General features: G+C 60.3%; 2 protein-coding genes across 6 annotated transcripts; both read right to left on the bottom strand.

The window, feature by feature from the left end:
- On the bottom strand, positions 1-11,913 carry LOC133276423 (cadherin-related family member 5-like). 5 transcript variants are annotated; one of them, XM_061467178.1, is made up of 16 exons: positions 11,465-11,913; positions 10,701-10,791; positions 10,033-10,247; positions 8,928-8,987; positions 8,762-8,854; positions 8,060-8,146; positions 7,843-7,953; positions 5,770-5,940; positions 5,600-5,690; positions 4,706-4,812; positions 4,109-4,309; positions 2,613-2,792; positions 2,410-2,488; positions 1,439-1,626; positions 1,051-1,071; positions 1-492 (listed from the first exon to the last, which is right to left on the bottom strand). In XM_061467178.1, exons 2-16 carry the CDS (start codon positions 10,759-10,761, stop codon positions 73-75), a joined length of 2,085 nt encoding a protein of 694 aa, XP_061323162.1. In that variant the 5' UTR covers positions 10,762-10,791; positions 11,465-11,913; the 3' UTR covers positions 1-72. The 5 variants fall into 5 exon arrangements, with proteins under 5 accessions (XP_061323162.1, XP_061323161.1, XP_061323164.1 ...); XM_061467177.1 differs by lacking the exon at positions 11,465-11,913 and having other exon boundaries at positions 10,701-10,933; XM_061467180.1 differs by lacking the exon at positions 11,465-11,913 and having other exon boundaries at positions 1,442-1,626; positions 10,701-10,933.
- A 2,246-nt stretch (positions 11,914-14,159) lies between these two features.
- Positions 14,160-14,813, bottom strand: ATP6V1F (ATPase H+ transporting V1 subunit F). Its single transcript, XM_061467080.1, has 2 exons — positions 14,588-14,813; positions 14,160-14,472 (listed from the first exon to the last, which is right to left on the bottom strand). Exons 1-2 carry the CDS (start codon positions 14,743-14,745, stop codon positions 14,271-14,273), a joined length of 360 nt encoding a protein of 119 aa, XP_061323064.1. The 5' UTR covers positions 14,746-14,813; the 3' UTR covers positions 14,160-14,270.
- Between the last annotated feature and the right edge of the window lie 3,917 nt (positions 14,814-18,730).

Below are 18,730 nucleotides of genomic sequence, written 5' to 3'. Positions count from 1 at the left end.
TATCGCTCCGGCTCTTTATTGGTACCGTCCAGAACTCGCCTCCCCCCCGCCCCCCGCCCCCCTTCCCCATCCTCAACACTCAATGGAGTCCTCCAGGAGCTGCAATAAGGGGGGGGGCACACTGGGGGGATCCGGGGGGTCCGTCCCCCCCCCCTCCTCCAGGCTGTCCTCGCTCACCTCCTCCAGCGCGGGCAGCGGCCCCCGGGGCCCCCCCAAAGGAGGGGTGTCCGGAGCCCCCCCCGAGGCCTCCCCGGGGCTGGAGGCCCGGGGGGGGCTGGGAGGTGGGGGGGGCGGGGACCCCTCGGGGGGCGGGGACCCCACCGGATGCCCCACAGAGTTGGCCTGAGGTTTGGGGGCGGGGGGAGGCTGTGGGGCTGGAGGGGGGGGCGGAGGCGGCTGGGGGGGCGGGGGGGGATCCGAGCCCTCCTCGCTGAACCCCTCATTGGGGTAATAGAGACTGGGGGGTGTCGGGGAGGATTTGCCGGCGGGGACCTGGGGGACGGGGAGAGGGTCAGTGAGGGGGACCGCCCCCCCCATGAGGCCCGTCCATGGGATCCCCCCCCGTTGCGACCCTCCCCAGTGGGACCCTCCCTTGGGGCCAACCCCCCATGGGATTCTCCCCACCTGTGACACCCCCCTTAGGACACCCCCGCCAATGGGACAATCCCATATGGGAGACCCCCTCCTTGGAACACCCCAATGGGAGAATACTCCCATTCCTCCCCATGGGACACCCCCCTTCCCAGAACACCTCTTGGGGACACCCCCGTAGGATACCCCCCCATCGACTCCCCCCCATAAGACGCCCCGAAAAGATGCCTCCATATGGGGCACCCCCTTCTTGGCACCCTCCCAATAGGACAATTCAACCTCCCAATAGGACAATTCACCCCCCTGTGGGACACGCTCCCCATAGGACTCCCACTTGGAGACCCCTCCCAGGGACACCCCGTATGGGATACCCCCTATTTGGATCCCCCCATAGGACCCCCTCAGCACCCTTTTGGGGTGTCTCACCGTAGCCCCCCCATTTGGCCTCCCCCCACTCACCGGCTGGAACCAGCGCAGGCTCTGGGGGAGCAGAGGGGGGGGGGGTCAGATGGGGACACTGAGGCACAAGGGGGGTCCCCTCCCTGTGCCCCAAACCGAGAGGAGCTCCCATCTTAGAGCCCCCTCTAAGGTGTGGGGCCAAGGGGGGCCGGGGGCGTTTTTAGAGGTATAGGAGGGTGTTGGGGGTCTGAGGCTATGTTTTGGGGTGCAAGAGGGTGTCTTTGGGTCCAGGGGAGGTTTAGGGGTGCAGGGGGTACTGAGGGTCAGCGGGAGTGTTTGGGGGTGGAGGAGGAGACTGGGGGTCCTGTGTGGGTATTTCGGGGCGCAGGGGCTGGTTTGGACATGGCTGGGTTCGGGGGTTCAGGGGGGTGTTCTGGGGGTCCCCTACCACATTGGGGTGCTTCTCGATGGCGAGCGCCGCCCGCTCGGCCGCTCCGTGCTGCCGCTGCCTCTGCTTCATGGCGCGGAGCAGGAGGAAGAGGACGGCGGCGGCCACGAGCAGCAGCGCGGCCAGAGCGCCCCCCAGCACGCCCCCGTGCAGCGGCGCCGCGCCCGCGTCTGACGGGTCCCGGGGCGCTGCGGGCACACAGGGACATGGGGAGACCCCAGGTTTAGGGGGCACAGGGCAATGGGGGGACCCATATTTGGGGATGGGGAGCCCCACAGTTTGGGGGGCGCAGGGCAATGGGGCAGGGGAAAGACTCAAACCTGGGGTCACAGGGCAATGTGGGGATGATGACACCCCAACTTTTGGGGTCAGAGGGTAATGGGGTGGGAGGGATCCCATAGCTGAAGGTGGGGGCACAGAGCAATGGGGTGGGGTGGAAGCCATATCTGGGGGTCATAGGGCAATAGGGCAGTGGGGAACACCCCAACATGGGGTTCACAGGGCTATGGGGCATGGGGGAACCCCGACTTTGGTGGGCACAAAGCAGTGGGGGTGGACCCACATTTTGGGTGTCACAAGGCAATGGGTAGGGGGCACACCCCATTTTGGGGCGTCACAGGGCAATGGGATAGGGGCAACCCAACTTGGGGGGATACAGGGAAATGAGGCAATGGGGGAGCCCAATATGTGGGGGTAAGAGAGCAATGGGGCAGGGGCACCCACACTTTGGGGGTCACAGGGCAATGGGGTGAGTGGGACCCCGACTTTGGGGGTGAGGGGGCCCACATCTTGGGGGTCATAGGACAATGGGGCAGGGGGGGGAACGATTTCTGGCGGTCATAGTTCAATGCGGCAATGGGGGACCCTAACCTTGGTGGTTATATGGCAGTGGGGCAGGGGACACCCCACCTTTGGGGGTCACAGGACAATGGGGCAGGGGACACCCCAATATTGGGGTCCTGGCTCCGTACCTGCCTGCCCTGGCCACAGCACTTCTAGCTCCACCGTGGTGCTTGAGGTCTCCCCCGACTCCTCGTCCCGTGCCAGCACCTTGGGGGTGACACGGGGGTGGCACCAGGGGGGAACATACAGGGAACCCCCCCCAACCCATCCTGGTACAGTGTCCCCAGGTCACTGTGTCCCCCCCATGTCCTCAGTGCCCCCTATGTCCCACCTGCAGGCGGTAGCGCTGGGCTGGCTGCAGGAGATCAGCTCTGGCCACCACCAGCCCATTGGGCATCACTTGGAAGAGCTGGGAATGGTCCTGGCCCTGCTCTCGGTGCTGGTCCCAGTGCTGGCCGTGGCTGTGGTTCGTGCTGGAGCTCAGGCTGTACCGAACCTGCGGGTTCACACCCTGCGGGGGATGTACCTCAGACCCTAAGTTCTGACCAAACCGCCCCCAAAATGCGCAAATCCACCCAAATCCAGCCCAAACCCAACCAAGCCAGGCCCAAAACCTGCCCAAACCCATCAAACCGATTCTAAACCATCCCAAAACCACTGGATCCACCCAAGCCCACCTCAGACCCTGCCCAAACCAGCCCAAAGCTGCCAAATCCAAAAACCCCAGCCCAAACCCATCCAAATCCAGCAAAACCCCACCCAAACCCTGCCCATACCTCAGCCTCCATTCCCTCCATCCATCCCCCACCCATATTCATGCCCATATCCCTGCCTTCATCCCTACATCCATCTGTCCATCCATCCCTTGACCCTGTCCCTGCCTGCATCCCTGCCCATATCCCTCCCTGCATTTCCTGCCCTCATCCCCTAGGTTTATCCCCTGCCTATATCTCCACCCATACCCCATCCATACCTCTGCCTGCTCCCTGCCTTCATCCCTTCCATTCCTACACCTATCCCCTGCCCATATCCATGCCCATATCCATGCCCTCATAACTACAACCATCCGTTCATCTCCTGCCCATACCCCTGCCCATATCCCCTTCCCTCACCCCTCATCCCTGCCTCCATCCCCTCCATCCCTATGTCCATCCCCTGCCATATTCCATCTGACATCCCATCCCATATCCTTCCCTATATCCCATCCTATATCTCTGCCCATATCGCATCCCATATCTCTTCCTATATCCCATCCCACATCCCATTCCATACACCATCCCACATCCCATCCCATATCTCTTCCTATATCCTTTCCCATATCTCTGCCCATATCCCATCCCATATCCCACCCCATATCTCTGCCTATATCACATCCCATATCTCTTCCTATATCCCATCCCATATCTCTGTCCATATCCCATCCCATATCCCACCCCATATCTCTTCCTATATCCCATCCCATATCCCATCTCATATCGCTTCCTATATCCTATCCCACATCCCATTCCGTATCTCTGCCCATATCCCTTCCCACATCCCATCCCATATCTCTGCCCATATCCCATCCATCCCATATCTCTGCCCATATCTCATCCCATATCTCTTCCTATATCCTGTCGCACATTCCATTCCATATCTCTGCCCGTATACCTTCCCACATCCCATCCCATATCTCTGCCCATATCCCTTCCCACATCCCATGTCCCATTTCCCATCCCATATCCCTTTCCATTTTCCATCCCATATGCCTGGTCTCACCCTCTGCATCCCTCCATCCATCCCCTTCCCGCACCCCCTTCCCTATCCCACACCCCCTGCCACCCATGCCTGCGGGAAGTCCGGGTCCCTCGCGCGCAGGGCCAGCACGTGCCCGCCGTAGGTGAGCAGCAGCGCGGCCTCGCGCGCTCCTGCCGGCACGAAGGCGCGGAAGGAGGAGCGCGGGAAGCGCGGTGGGTGCCGGTTGGGAGCCAGCACCCGCACCACGGCCTGAGCCACCGCGAACTTGGTCACATCGTTCACCTGCGACGCCTGTGCCGGTTACAGGGGCATGGGTATGGGATGTGGGGGATGGAACATGGACATACTGCATATGGGATGTGGGGTATGGGATACATGGGTATGGGATATGGGGATATGTGATATGGCGATATGGATATGGGGATATGGGATATGTGATATGGGGATATGGGATGAGGGACACCCATGATCCCTCCTGATGCCCCCAAACTTCCTGACCCCCCCCTCACCCCTATGGCCCACCCTGACCCCCCCCCCCTTATCACCCCCATGACTCCAGTTACCCCCCTGAACCCCCTGACCCCAATGACCCCCCTCGCTCTCCCAATCTCCCTTAAAGCCCCTGACTCCCCCAACCCCCCCTGGCCCCATGAGTGCCTTGCCCCCCCCGCCCCATTGCCCCCCCACCATGATGCTGAGGCTGATGGCCGGGATCCGCCGGCTGCTCTCCACCGCCCGCAGCAGCGTGATGGCCCCTGTCATGTTGTCAATGTGGAACCGGCTGCTCTCCTGGCCTAGGGGGAGGTGAGCTGCAGACACCCCCACACACCCCCACCCCACCTACTGACCCTCCCCATATCCCTTGAACCTCCCCTTTACACCAGACCTCCCCCTCCATCTGTCACCACAAGGCATTGTGGGAAACTCTCCCCCAGTATCACTAAGGGATGGTCCCCAATGCCCCCCCCATTAGACACCCATATGGGGAGGTCACATGGTGGGGGAGGTTGTTCCAGGGGTGACCCACCCCACCATGGTCACCCTGCATCCCCCCCCCGTAATGGGGGTGGGATTAGCCTTCCCCCCTCCCGCCTAATCCCTTTATAAAATTGGATCCTGGCAATTGGATTGGGACAAAGCAGATCCACCCAGAATGGGGACCATGGAATGGGGACTTCACCCGAGCACTGCCTGTCCCAGGGAATGGGGGTACATGGGGGACCCTGGCATTGTGACATCCCTCAGGCACTGCCGACATTCAGCCCACCCAGCCCATGTGTCCATGTCGCCATGTCCCCATACCCCCCACATCCCCAGGGCCGTATCCATATCCCCATATCCTCATGTACCCATGTCCATGTACCATGTCCCTGTCCTCATATCCCATATCCCATGTCCCATATCCCCATGTCCCATGTCCATATCCCATGCGCTACATCCCATATATCCCATACCCCCATGTCCCCAGTCTACGTTCATTTCCATGTCCCCATATCCCATATTCCCACCTCCCATATCCCCACCTCCCATATCCCCACCTCCCATATCCCACATCCCACATCCCATGTCCCACCCCCGTACCTGCCAGCAGGGAGTAGGTGATGGCTGCCCTCAACCCCCTGTCCCCATCCTCTGCGTAGACATCACCGGGGCTGAAGCTGAGGGGCCCCGTCTGTGTTTGAGGGTGTCACAGACACAGCCAAGCAACAAGACCCCCCATGCCCCCCCCGCTGTGCCCCACCCCACCCCACCTGGAGCTGCCCCTCGGTGACGTTGGCAGTGTAGACCGGGCTGGTGCAGAGCGTGAGGCCGCGGTGGGTGCGGGGGGCGCAGGGCAGGAACTGCGGGTACTGATCATCCCCATCCAGCACCTGCACCCGCACCCGCGCCGACGCGTTGAACCGCTCCCGCGTGTTCATCTCCTGAGCCATGGGCACCGGGACGGGGAGGTGGGGACACGGGGACATGGGGATATGGAGACATGGGGATACAGACATGGACACGGGTAATGCATGAGGAGATGGGGATGTGGACATGGGGATATGGGGACATGGACATGGGGATATGGACACGGACATGGGAACATGGACATGGGGATATGGAGACATGGGGATACAGACATGGACACGGGTAATGCATGAGGAGATGGGGATGTGGACATGGGGATATGGGGACATGGACATGGGTAATGGCATGAGGACATGGGAACGTGGACATGGGGATACGGAGACATGGGGATACAGACATGGACACGGGTAATGCATGAGGAGATGGGGATGTGGACATGGGGATATGGGGACATGGACATGGGTAATGGCATGAGGACATGGGAACGTGGACATGGGGATACGGAGACATGGGGATACAGACATGGACACGGGTAATGCATGAGGAGATGGGGATGTGGACATGGGGATATGGGGACATGGACACGGACATGGAGACATAGGGATATGGGGACATGGACATCAGGATATAGACATGGGGATCATGGGGACATTGTCATATAGACACACAGGTACGTGGACACATGGACACATGGGGACATGAATACATAGATACACAGGAACAGGGACCCAAGGTGACATGGGGACATGGACACATGGGGATGTGGATACATGGACACATGGGGATGTGGATACATGGACACACAGGGATGTGGACACACGGACACACATGTCTTACATGGCACAAGGACCCCCAAAGGGACCCCATGGGACAGGAACACCCATGCAATAGGGACCCCAGACAAAGGACAAGGACAACCAGGCCCAAAGCAACTGATAAAGGGACACCCATGGTTACAGAGACCCCTCTAGGGCACAGGGACCCCCAGGCCACAGTGACCCCCAACAAACGGGACCCCAAGGCAAGAGACCCCATGGGACAAGTGACACCCAGGGCACAGGGACCCCCAAAGGGACAGGGACCCTGGAGAAGGAACCCCCATTGCACAGGGACTCCCCCTAACAAAGAGCCCCCCAGGCACAGGGTCCCAATGGGACAGGGCCCCCAGACACAGGGACCCCCCCATCCCTGGTGGGTCCCCCCCGTGGCACCTGCTGGCGGGAGGGGGTGGAGTGGGGTTGTGTCCCATTAAAGAAACAAGGGATTGAGGGCGGGGGGGGATCAGTCACCCCCAATTAGTGGGGACGTGGGACGGGGGGGCACAACCACACATGCGTGCGTCCCATGTCCCTGTGTCCCACGTCCCATGTCCCAGCAGAGCCAGGGATGGGCCTGGAGCGGGCATGAGATTCCCAGAACCCCAGCCATGGGGCTACATGGATGTGGGATGGAGATGATACATGAAGAGGGGACGAGGGACATGGGGTGGGCAGAGGGGACATGACATGTCTGCAAGGTCCCCAGGCCCACTCCCATGGGCTGCATGGATGTGGGGTGGAGGTGGCAAGGACATGAAGGGACATGGGGTGGAGCTGGCATGGGCAGGGGTAACGCAGGGTGGGCAGAAGGGATGTGGTGTGTCTACAGGGTCCCCAGGCCCCCACCTTCATGGGGCTTCATGGACATTAGGTGGATGGAAGGGACATGGAGGGGGGCATGAGGTCCACAGACCTCCAGCCATGGAGCCACAAGGACGTAAGGTGGAGATGGTGGGAGAGGGGACACAGGGACACGGGATGGAGAAGGGACATGCCATGTCCATGAGGTCCCCAGGCCCACAACCACGGGGACCATGGCTGTGGGGGGGTGGTGGCAGGACAGGAGAGGACTCTGGGACACGGGGTAGAAATGCAGGTCCCCAGCCCCCTGTCAGTGGGGCTGCAGTTCCATGGGGCCGCGGTGGGGCTGGGTCTCACCATGGCGGTGACCACGACCTCCAGCTGCTGCCGGCTCTCGAAGTCGAGCGCTCGCGCCAGCACCACCTTCCCGCTGTTGGGGAGGTCGATACGGAAGAACCTGGCGTCGGGCTGGGGCCGGTGGCGGGGGCTCAGCAGATGGCACCGGACACTCCCCCCCCCGGCACGGCCACCCCCGCATGGCCCCGAGCGGCCCCGTGCCCTGATCCCGGCTCACCGAGGCCGTGTCGATGACGTACATCAGCGTGTCCCCGTCCGCGTCCTCCGCCTGCGCACTGAACACCACCGAGTGCACGGCTGCCAGCTGCCGCCGGTCACCAGAGCGAGCAATGGCACCAGCAGTGACCGAGGGGACACAACGGGACACAATGGGACACAGAGGGGAACAACGGGACACAGAGGGACACAATGGGACACAGAGGGACACAGGGGCACTCAACAGTGCCCAATGGCACCCAGTGGGACGTAATGACATCCAGTGGCACCCGACAGCACTCGGTGGGATCCAGTGGTACCCAACAGCAACCAACGGCACCAATGGAACGTAACGATATCCAATGGCACCCGATGGCAGTCAATGAGACCAAATGGAGCCCAACGGCACCCAATGGCACTCAACAACACTCAGTGAGACCCAATGGCATCCAAGGGCACACACTAGCACTCAATGGCACTCAGTGAAACACAATGGGACATGACAGTAACCAATGGCACCCAAAAGCACCCAACGTACTCAGTGGCACCCAACAGCACCCAACGGCATCCAAGGGTACACAACAGCACCCAAGAGCAGTCAATGGCATCCAACAGAACCCAATGGCATCCAAAATCCATGGCCATGGCCATCCCTGTCCCTATCCTTGTCCCTAAGACCATGACCATGCCTGTGCCCATTCCCATCCCTGTCCCATGCTGTCACCTCGCTGACGTTGTGGGTGAGGTCGGAAGAGCCCTGGAAGTGGGGCCTGTTGTCATTCTCATTGAGGACCTGGACGATGATCCGGTACTCAACCTGTGGGGGTGACCCATAGTGGAACAGAGTCCCCCAGAGCTCCCGGAGCCCCTCGGGGTGCCCGGGGCTGTACCGGGGAGAAGCCATCCTCAGCGCAAGTCAGGGCCACCATCAGCACTGGGGACTCCAGCTCCTGCAAAGGGGACATGGTGGTGGTGGTGGTGGGGGGTTGAGATTCCCAGGAACACCCCAAGAGGGTCCCCCACCCAGTGGGTGCAGGTGGAGGGAGGTGGCTGCTGGATGGATGAGGGTGCAGTGGGTAAAGACAGGAGGGACACCAGATGGAAGTGGGTGCAGGAGGTGTGCAGGATGGATGGATGGAGTCAGGATGGGCACAAAACTGGCACACAATGGGTGTAGTAAATGCAGGACGGACACAGGATGGACACAGGATGAGTGCAGAAAGAATGGAAAGACCCAGGATGGACCTGGGATGGACATGGGATAGATGGGCTCAGGATGAACCCAGGATGGATGGATGGACCCAGGGTAGACCCAGGACAGATCACAGTGGATGAAGGATGGATGGAGAATGGACACTGAAAGACAGATGGATGAATGCAGGGAAGATGCAGCTGGATGTAGGAGGGATGGAGGAGGGATAAGCAGAGCAGGATGGAAGAAGGCGGACGTATGAGGTGGGCAAGATTGTTGCAGGATAGAGGACGGGTGAAAGATTGACACAGGATGGACACAGGCAGACACAGAATAGATGGAGAGAGGTGGATTGAAGGAGGGATGATGGATGGAGGTGGATGCAGATGGGACACAGTGATGCAGGATGGATGGAGAATGGAGATAGATGGACACATGATGGATGCAGGATGGAGGATGGGTGAAGAATGGACCCGGGATGGGTGCAGGATGGATGGAGAATGAGTGGAGGATGGATGGAGGTAGGATGGTGGATGAAGACAGATGGACACACGATGGAGGCACGATGGAGGCAGGACCATTGGGGGATGGATGGTCCGTGAAGGCAGGATGGAGAACGGATAGAGGACGGACCAAGGATGGGTGCAGGATGGTTGGAGAGCGGATTGGGGATAGATGGAGGCAGATGGACACATGATGGAGGCATAACAGAGACAGGATGGAGGTGGGCTGGAGGCAGGACGGAAGCAGGATGGCAGAGGGATGGATGCAGGCTGGAGCTGGGCAGCTCCCGGTGGCCTCACCTCGCGGTCAAGCGCGCGCCCGTTGGACGCATTGAGCCTGAGGCTGCGACCATCCAGGTAGAACCAGGCGGCATCGTGGCCGATGAGGCAGAGCTGCAGGGGCGCCCCCGGTGCGTCCCCCCCTGCTGGCAGCCGCGCCACCAGGCTCCCATGGGCGCTGTTCTCCGTGATCTCCGTGAACACGTTCCCGAAGCTGCTGCAGCCATCGCCTTGTGCTGCGCCCGCAGGGTGTGGGGCACGTGTGGGGCATGTCCATGAGGGTCCCCAGACCCGCGGCTCCATCTCTAGGTCCCCATTTCCTCATGACCCCATCCCCTGGATCCCCATCCCCTTAGGTCCCCAATACTCATGGTGGCTACCCCCAGGGTCCCCAAGCCTTTGGGTCCCTATCCCCTGCTGACCATGTCCCCTGGATCCCTTGCTTTTGGGTCCCCATGCCCTTGGGTCCCCATGTCTCATGGTTGTCACCCCACAGGCTCGCCATTCCAGGGTCCCCTTCCCAAGGTCCCCATTCTATGGTGACCCCATCACCTGTATCCCCATCCTTGGGTCTTCATCCCCAGAGTCCCCTTCCCTGGTGACCCCATCTCAGGGTCTCCAAGGCCCCGGCCACCGTCCCCACCAGCAGCTGGATCCCCCCATCCCCATTGTCCCCAGCCCACGCTCACCGGTGGCCAGCAGCAGTGCCAGGCGGGCGGCCAGGAGAGCCGGGCAGGACGGCGCCGCCATGGGGACAGGGACGGGACGCTCGGTGGTGCCCTGCACGGGGGAAGGACCGGGACTGGCACCGCGTCCCCGTCCCTTGTCCTTATCCTTTGCCCCCCGTGCCCCCACATCTGTGTCCCATCAGCCATGGTCTCGTGCTTCCAGCCCCAGGTCCCCGTCCCTGTCCCCCACCAGGTCCTTGTTCTGTGTCCCCTTCCCCATTTTGCCACCCCTGGGGTCTCCATCCCCACATTCCTGTACCCTGTGTCCCCAACTTCGGGTCCCCCTGCCCTTGTCCCCGTAATCCTGCCTCCCCCAGTACCCATCCCCCTGATCCGATCCCTGGTTCCCCATCCCCAGCTCCCAGTTCCTGCTCGTCTCCATCCCTGTCCCCTTCCCCTGGGCATACCCCGTTGTTGGATGCTCGCCGTCCCCGCGGTCTCGGGGCTCAGGGGGCCGAGGGGACACCCGTGCGTGTCCCCCATGTCCCCCGTGTGTCCCCTCCGTGTTCGAGTTCCCCCCATGCTCCCCCACCCGGACACCCTCAGCCTGTGGGGGCGGCCACCATCTGGCGCGTCCCCCCCATTAGCTAATTAGAGCGGGGGGGTCCCCATCTGCCACCCAACCCCCCCTCCCCCACCCTCAGCACCCCGCTGGGGTCCCCCCACGCTGCGCCCCAACACCGGGACCCCCCCGGACCCCCGCCGAGCCCCCCGGACCCCGTTACCTGCCCGGAGCTGCTGCCCCGGCCCGGGGGGGAGGGGGGGATTAACGGGGGGAGGGGCCGCGCTGCCCGCACCGCCCCGTGCGGGGTAAATCCTGCCCGCGCCGCCCCGTCTGCCCCGCGCTGCCTTCACCGCCCTCCCTGTACTGGGGTATGTGCTGCCTGCACCGGGTGTCCGCTGCCTGCCCTGCCTGCCCTGGGGTAATTCCTGCCTGCCCTGGGATATCTGCTACCTTCCCTGCCTGTGCTATTCCTTGCCTGTTCTGCCTATGTTATTCCCTGCCTGTGCTGCCCACTCTGCCTGCACTACCTTGGGGTGTCCCAATACATGTGCCATCCCTGCCTGCGCTATCCACTGCCTGCACTGCCCGCCCTGCCTGCGCTGCCCTGGGGTGTCTCCTGCCGGCAGCTCTCTCCTGTCCGCGGATGCGACCCGCGGGTGCTGCCGGGAGCATTCCTCCGCGCAGCCCCTCCCCTGCCCCTGCCTGCTGCCTGCGCTGCCTGCACTGCTGCACCATCCCCTGCCTGCATCATCTGCCCCGGGAGTGCTGCCTGTGCAGAACGAAGAAGTCCCCTGAGTGTGCTATTCACTACCTGTGCTCTCCTGCACTGCTACCCCTGCCTGCACCATCCCTGCCTGTAATGGGTGAGCGTGCACGGGTGTGTGCCCTATGGTGAGTTTGGGGCTGCACTAAGCAGCTTTGGGGATAAGGACGGGGCATGGGGGCAGCAGCTGATCAGAGGTGTGCATGTGCATCGCGTGTGCACGTGTGTGCACATATGCGGCTGTGTGTGCATGCACACATCTATGTACACGTGTGAGTGTGTGTGCATACAGGAGTGCGAGTTGTGTGCATGTGAAGGTTTCTGCATACACACGTGTGTATGTGTGCGCACGTGTGTGTGTGCGTGAAAGGGATGTGTGCACGCACTTGTGTATGTCTGTGTGCACACGTGCGCATGCATACAAGAGGGATGTGTGTATGCACACGTGTGCATGTGCCTGTGAGCACATGCATGTGTACATGTGTGTGTCCATATGCACATCCATGCACGTTTAAGTGCATGCAAAGGTGTCTGCATGCATACGTGTGCATATTCATGTCTGCATGCATGTGTGCACACAGGAAACGGTACATGGATGAACATGCGTGTGTGTGTCTGCATACATGCATGTCAACATCAGCGTGTGTGCTGGCATGTGCATGCACGCCAAAGGGCATGAATGTATGCATGTGTGTCTGGGCATGCATACGTGTGTGCACACACCTGCAAGTCCTGATGTGTGCAAGCATGTGTGTGTGCACACATGTGTGTGTGCAGGCACATGTATGTGCGCACACGTGTGTGTGTGCTGGCACATGTATGTGTGCACACGTGTGTGTGCAGGCACATGTATGTGTGCACACAGGTGTGTATGTGCAGGCACATGTATGCGTGTGCATGTGCAGGCACATGCATGTGTGCACACGGGTGTGTATGTGCAGGCACATGTATGTGTGCACACGTGTGTGTGTGCAGGCATATGTATGTGTGCACACAGGTGTGTATGTGAAGGTACATGTGCACACGTGTGTGCGCAGGCACATGTATGTGTGCACACAGGTGTGTATGTGTAGGCACATGTATGTGTGCACACGTGTGCAGGCATGTGTGTGTGCACACGTGTGTGTGTGACCCCTCATGTGCGCATGTGCCCATCACCCCCTCAGTACCCTCCTGGTCCCTGGGGTGTGGGTGTCCCTCATAGCATGTCCCTGTCCAGCCCCCCATGACCCATAGTGTGACCCTGCCCCATGTTCCTGTGCCCCATAGTGTGCCCTTGTCCCACTGTCTCTGTGCCCCAGTGTGTTCCCACCCATATCCCTCTGCCACCCTGTGCCCCATAGCTTGTCCCCACCCCGTTCCTTTGCCCGATTGTGTGTCCTTATCCTTCCGCTGTGCCCCATAGCGTGCTCCCACCACATGCTCCTGTGCCCCATAGCATGTCCCCATCCATGTCCCTGTCCCCTTGTGCCCCATAGAATGTCTCCACCCTATGATCCTGTCCCTCCCATGCCTCACCGCCTATCGCCTATCTCCCCCCCCCAAGCCCCACACTGCACCCCACAGAGCACAGGAGGCCGTCAGCGGTGACAGCTCGTGTTGGGACCCGCGGCGGAGGGGGACACGGTCCAACGGCCGCGTGTCCCTGGGGGGTCCCAGACCCGCTCAGGGGCAGGGATGGGCATGAAGCAGGCAGGGAACGGGCACGGACCGGGAGGGGACGGGCAGCAGGCAAGGACGAGGCAGGGATGGGCAGGGAGCGGGCAGAATGAGCCAGGACCAGTCAGGACCAGCCAGGATCGCTCAGGACCGCTCAGGATCACGCAGCCCCGCGGCGGCACTTCCTATTCCAGCGCTGCTGACCCAGAGTCACGGGAGCCTCAACCCGCCACCTCCCCCCATCAGCACCGCGGGGGAAGGGGGGAGTTTAGAGTCCCCAGGGAGGGATTTTGGGGTCCAAAGAGGGTTTTGAGGTCCATGGGGGTGGGGGCTGAGCTCCCCCGAGGGTGTTGATGACCCTGGAGGTGGGGTTAGGGCCCCGGGGGGTGTTTTGGGGTCCCAAGGCAGGTATTTAGGACCTCCGGGGGTGTTTGAGGTCCCGGGGAGCGGTTGGGGTCCAGGACAGCACAGAGGAGAGTTTTAGGATCTCAACGGGGGAGAAATTGGGTTTCCCGGGCAGGGCTGAGGTCCCCCGGGGCGGTTCCAAGGGGGGTTCCAGGGGTGCTCCACGGGGGTTGTTCCGGGGGGGGGGGGGGGGCCGCTGCTAGCGCAAGTCCTCGGGGGAGAAGAGGCCCCTGGCGCGGCGCAGCACCGAGTCCTTGCTGGGGTCGTAGGGGTGGTCCTTGGAGGGGATCTCGAGCACGGCGGGCAGCGGCCGGCGGTGCTCCTCCACGGCGTGCCGGATGAGGTCGGCCACGCACTGGCTGATCAGGATGATGCCGATGTCCTCCCGATTCAGGAAGCTCCTGCGGGCGGGCCGGGGGCTCCCATCAGCACCCGGACCCCCCCATCCCTACCTGGCGTGTGTGTGTGTGTGTGTGTGTGTGTGTGTGTGCCCCTCTTCGGCGGAGAGGCGCCTACCGGAACGCCTCCTCGATCTCGGCCACGCTCGTCTCCTTGCCCACCACCAGGAAGTTGGGCTTGCGGTGTTTATCCAGCTCGCCGATGCCGCCCAGCAGGAACCCGGTCACCGTGTCCTCATCGCCCAGCACCGCGATCAGCTTCCCGCGCACCGACATGGCCGCGACCGGCACCTGGACCCGTCCGCGACCACAGCCACCGCCCGCCGGGACCCGAGACAGGCCACGCCCCCTGCCCCTCGGAGCCACGCCCACCGCGCCGGCGCAGAGAGATGCGAACGGGAGGCCCCGCCCCCGCAGTAGTGACCACGCCCCCTGTCGCATATAGCCCCCTAGCCGTGGCCACGCCTCCAACTGACTACACCGCGTACCCTCGTTGCCAGGGCAACATCGCTGTCGCCCCGCCCACACGGCCATCTCCCACCGTTGCGCATGCGGGGCTAACATCGTGGGGACACCGCAAAGCCAATGGGGAGACCCCCAGATTCCATGGAGATACTCCCAAACTCCATGGGGTCACCCCAAATTCCATAGGGATACCCCCCAACTTCATGAGGACAACCCCAAACCCCATGGGGATACCCAAACCCCATGGGGATATCTCTCAGCTCCATGGGGGCAGCACCAAAGCCTATGAGGACACCCTCCAACTCCATGGGGACACCCCTGTCATGTCAACTTGGGGGTCCTCCATCATGTCAGCACAGGGAGCCTCGATTATGTCACTCCAGGAACCCCTCCATCATGTCAGAATGGGGACCGTATCTGGGAGCCTGCGTCAGCAGAGCTGCTCCACCAGCACAGGCAAGACCTGAGATCCTGGTTTTCCTCACCTTTAACTTGCAGAAGGAAGCAAGTTTCTCTCCCCAGTGAGCCAGGAGGATCCACACTGTCTCCTCCTCTTAGGAGCAATGCTGCCCATGGCAGCAGATCCAGGAGGACATGGGCGAGCTGTGAGAGGACCCAGTGGCTGCAGAGAAGCTCTCTCAGGTCACAGTTTAAAGGTCTCCAATGAGAATTTAATTCAACAACCCAGTTAGCGCATAGTAAATCCTGCGAGTGCTGGATATGTGTCTTTACTGCGGCTAAACCTCAGTAAACAAGTCTTTAATCACCCAATGGCAATTCATTAGCAAAGCAGAACTAATCGCAACAGGTAGAGAGCTGCTGAGATTGAAGTCAGTTGGTTTACACTAATGAAATACAGAGGTCCATGAAGGACTCAGATATATTCTAACCCTCAGACAGGCACGGACGAGCGCTGCGGGGCTCAGGAAAGCACCCCCAGCAAGTGCAGGCTGCAGCAAGGCATCCTCATCGCGGCTCCCTTGGGTCTGGCGCTGGCAGCAGCGCGCTCGCTGCTCCCCCACAAGGGGGTGATGCAGCAGCAGCAGCAGCAGCAGCAGCAGCAGCAAGCCCTGCGCAGAGCCCTCAGCGCTCTCCCGAGGCGGTGGGATCGCCGCCGTGGGGCCGATCCTGTCTCTGGAAGTGGCAATCAGTGCCTGCGGGGGATGCAGAGCTGTAGGTGAGGGGCTGGAGGGGAGACCGGGCAGGTTCCTACTGCCACCTGCCAGCGAGGGCTGTCCCGGGGCCTTTCCTGAGAAGGCTTTCATGGTTGTAGCAGAAATGGACAGGAACACCGAGAACAGTGGACAGGTCCTGATCACATCTCTGGCTGTGGTCCAGGGAGCCAACCAGCAGGTGGTGGAACACCAGGACGTGACCCAGGTCCCGGATGTGGCAATGGCCAAAGAGGAGGAAGAGTGGGAAGAGGTCATTGATAAAGTGTTGTCCCAGGTGAAAGTCATCACTGTACACAACATCTCGGTCAACTCCTCAGTCCCAGAGCTCTTCCAGGACCCACAGGCAGATCTCCATGAGGGATTCAGCTTCCCCACCAGCACGAGCATAGATGTGACAGCAAAGGCAGCCAGAGACCCGCAGAGCACATCTCCTGTCCCAGCCAGACCCACAGGCACCAAACTGGCAACTTCTGCACTGGGTAGAGCTGCAGAGGAAGAGGAGCACCGCAGACCTCTCTTGTGCCACAGGAGGAGGAGGCACCAGCACCAGCTTCTCCTGCCTGTGGCAAGCAGGAGGCAGCACCACAGGCAGAGCCAGGCACCTGCCCTGCTCAGCCCACACAGCTGTGCTTTCCCCAGGGGCTTTCACAGAATCACAGAACAGTTAGGGTTGGAAAGGACCTCAAGATCATCTAATTCCAACCCCCTTGCCATGGGCAGGGACACCTCACACTAAACCATGTAACCCAACGCTCTGTCCAACCTTGCCTTGAACACCGCCAGGGATGGAGCATTCACAGCTTCCCTGGGCAACCCATTCCAGTGCCTCACCACCCTTACAGTAAAGAACTTCTTCCTTACATCCAGTCTAAACTTTCCCTGTTTAAGTTTTAACCCGTTACCCCTTGTCCTATCACTACAGTCCCTAATGAATAGTGCCTCCCCAGCATTCTTATAGCTCCCCTTCAGATACTGGAAGGCTGCTATGAGGTCTCCATGCAGCCTTCTCTTCTCCAGGCTGATCAGCCCCAACTTTCTCAGCCTGTCTTCATACGGGAGGTGCTCCAGTCCCCTGATCATCCTTGCGGCCCTTCTCTGGACTTGTTCCAACAGTTCCATGTCCTTTTTATGTAGAGGACACCAGAACTGCACACAATACTCCAGGTGAGGTCTCACAAGAGCAGAGTAGAGGGGCAGGATCACCTCCTTCGACCTGCTGGTCACACTCCTTTTGATGCAGCCCAGGATACAGTTGGCTTTCTGGGCTGCGAGCGCACACTGAAGCCGGCTCATGTTCATTTTCTCATCGACCAACACCCCCAAGTCCTTCTCTGCAGGGCTGCTCTGAATCTCTTCTCTGCCCAACCTGTAGCTGTGCCTGGGATTGCTCCGACCCAGGTGTAGGACCTTGCACTTGGCATGGTTAAACTTCATGAGGTTGGCATCAGCCCACCTCACAAGTGTGTCAAGGTCCCTCTGGATGCCATTCCTTCCCTCCAGCGTATCAACCGAACCACACAGCTTGGTGTCATCGGCAAACTTGCTGAGGGCGCACTCAATCCCACTGTCCATGTCAGCAACAAAGATGTTGAACAAGACCGGTCCCAACACCGATCCCTGAGGGACACCACTCGTTACTGGTCTCCAGCTGGACATTGAGCCATTGACCACAACTCTTTGTGTGCAGCCATCCAGCCAGTTCTTTATCCACCGAGTGGTCCATCCATCAAATTGATGTCTCTCCAATTTAAAGACAAGGATGTCGTGTGGGACAGTGTCGAACGCTTTACACAAGTCCAGGTAGATGACATCAGCTGCTCTACCCCTGTCCATCAGTTCTGTAGCCCCATCATAGAAGGCCACCAAATTGGTCAGGCAGGATTTCCCCTTAGTGAAGCCATGCTGGCTGTCACCAAGCACCTTGTTTATCATGTGCCTTAGCATGCCTTCCAGGAGAATCTGCTCCAAGATTTTGCCAGGCACAGAGGTGAGGCTGACTGGTCTGTAGTTCCCTGGGTCATCCATTTTCCCCTTCTTGAAAATGGGGGTTATATTTCCCTTTTTCCAGTCATCAGGAACTTCACCTGATTGCCATGATTTTTCAGATATGATGGCCAGGGGCTTAGCAACTTCATTCCTCAGCTCCTTCAGGACCTTCAGAGAGATTTCAGCAGGTCCCATGGACTTGTGCACATTCAGGTTCTTAAGATGGTCTTGAACCAGATCCTCTCCTAGAGTGGGCCCAAGGTCTTCATTCTCACAGTCCCTGTGTCTGCCTTCCCAGACTTGGGTGGTGTGGTCAGAGCCTTTGCCAGTGAAGACCAAGGCAAAGAAGTCATTCAGAACCTCAGCCTTCTCCAAATCCAGGGTAGCCAGTTCTCCTGAGAGCTTCCAGAGAGGGCCCACATTGTCCCTAGTCTGTCTTTTATTTGCTATGTACCTGTAGAGTCCTTTCCTGTTATCCTTAACATCCCTAACCAAGTTTAATTCTAACTGGGCCTTAGCTTTCCTAACCTAGTCCCTAGCTTCCCAGACAACATCCCTGTACTCTTCCCAGGCCACCTGTCCTTGCTTCCACCTTTTACAAGTCTCTTTTTCTCCCCTCAAAGTTTCCTCAGCAG

Source organism: Pezoporus flaviventris, unplaced genomic scaffold, assembly GCF_033815535.1.
Source record: "Pezoporus flaviventris isolate CSIRO_AGI_PZ_B2104156 unplaced genomic scaffold, CSIRO_AGI_Pfla_v1 ptg000045l, whole genome shotgun sequence".
In the NCBI taxonomy this organism is placed as follows: Eukaryota; Metazoa; Chordata; class Aves; order Psittaciformes; family Psittacidae; genus Pezoporus; species Pezoporus flaviventris.
Note: the sequence above shows the minus strand (reverse complement) of the source record. Positions and strands in the feature narration are given on the sequence as shown.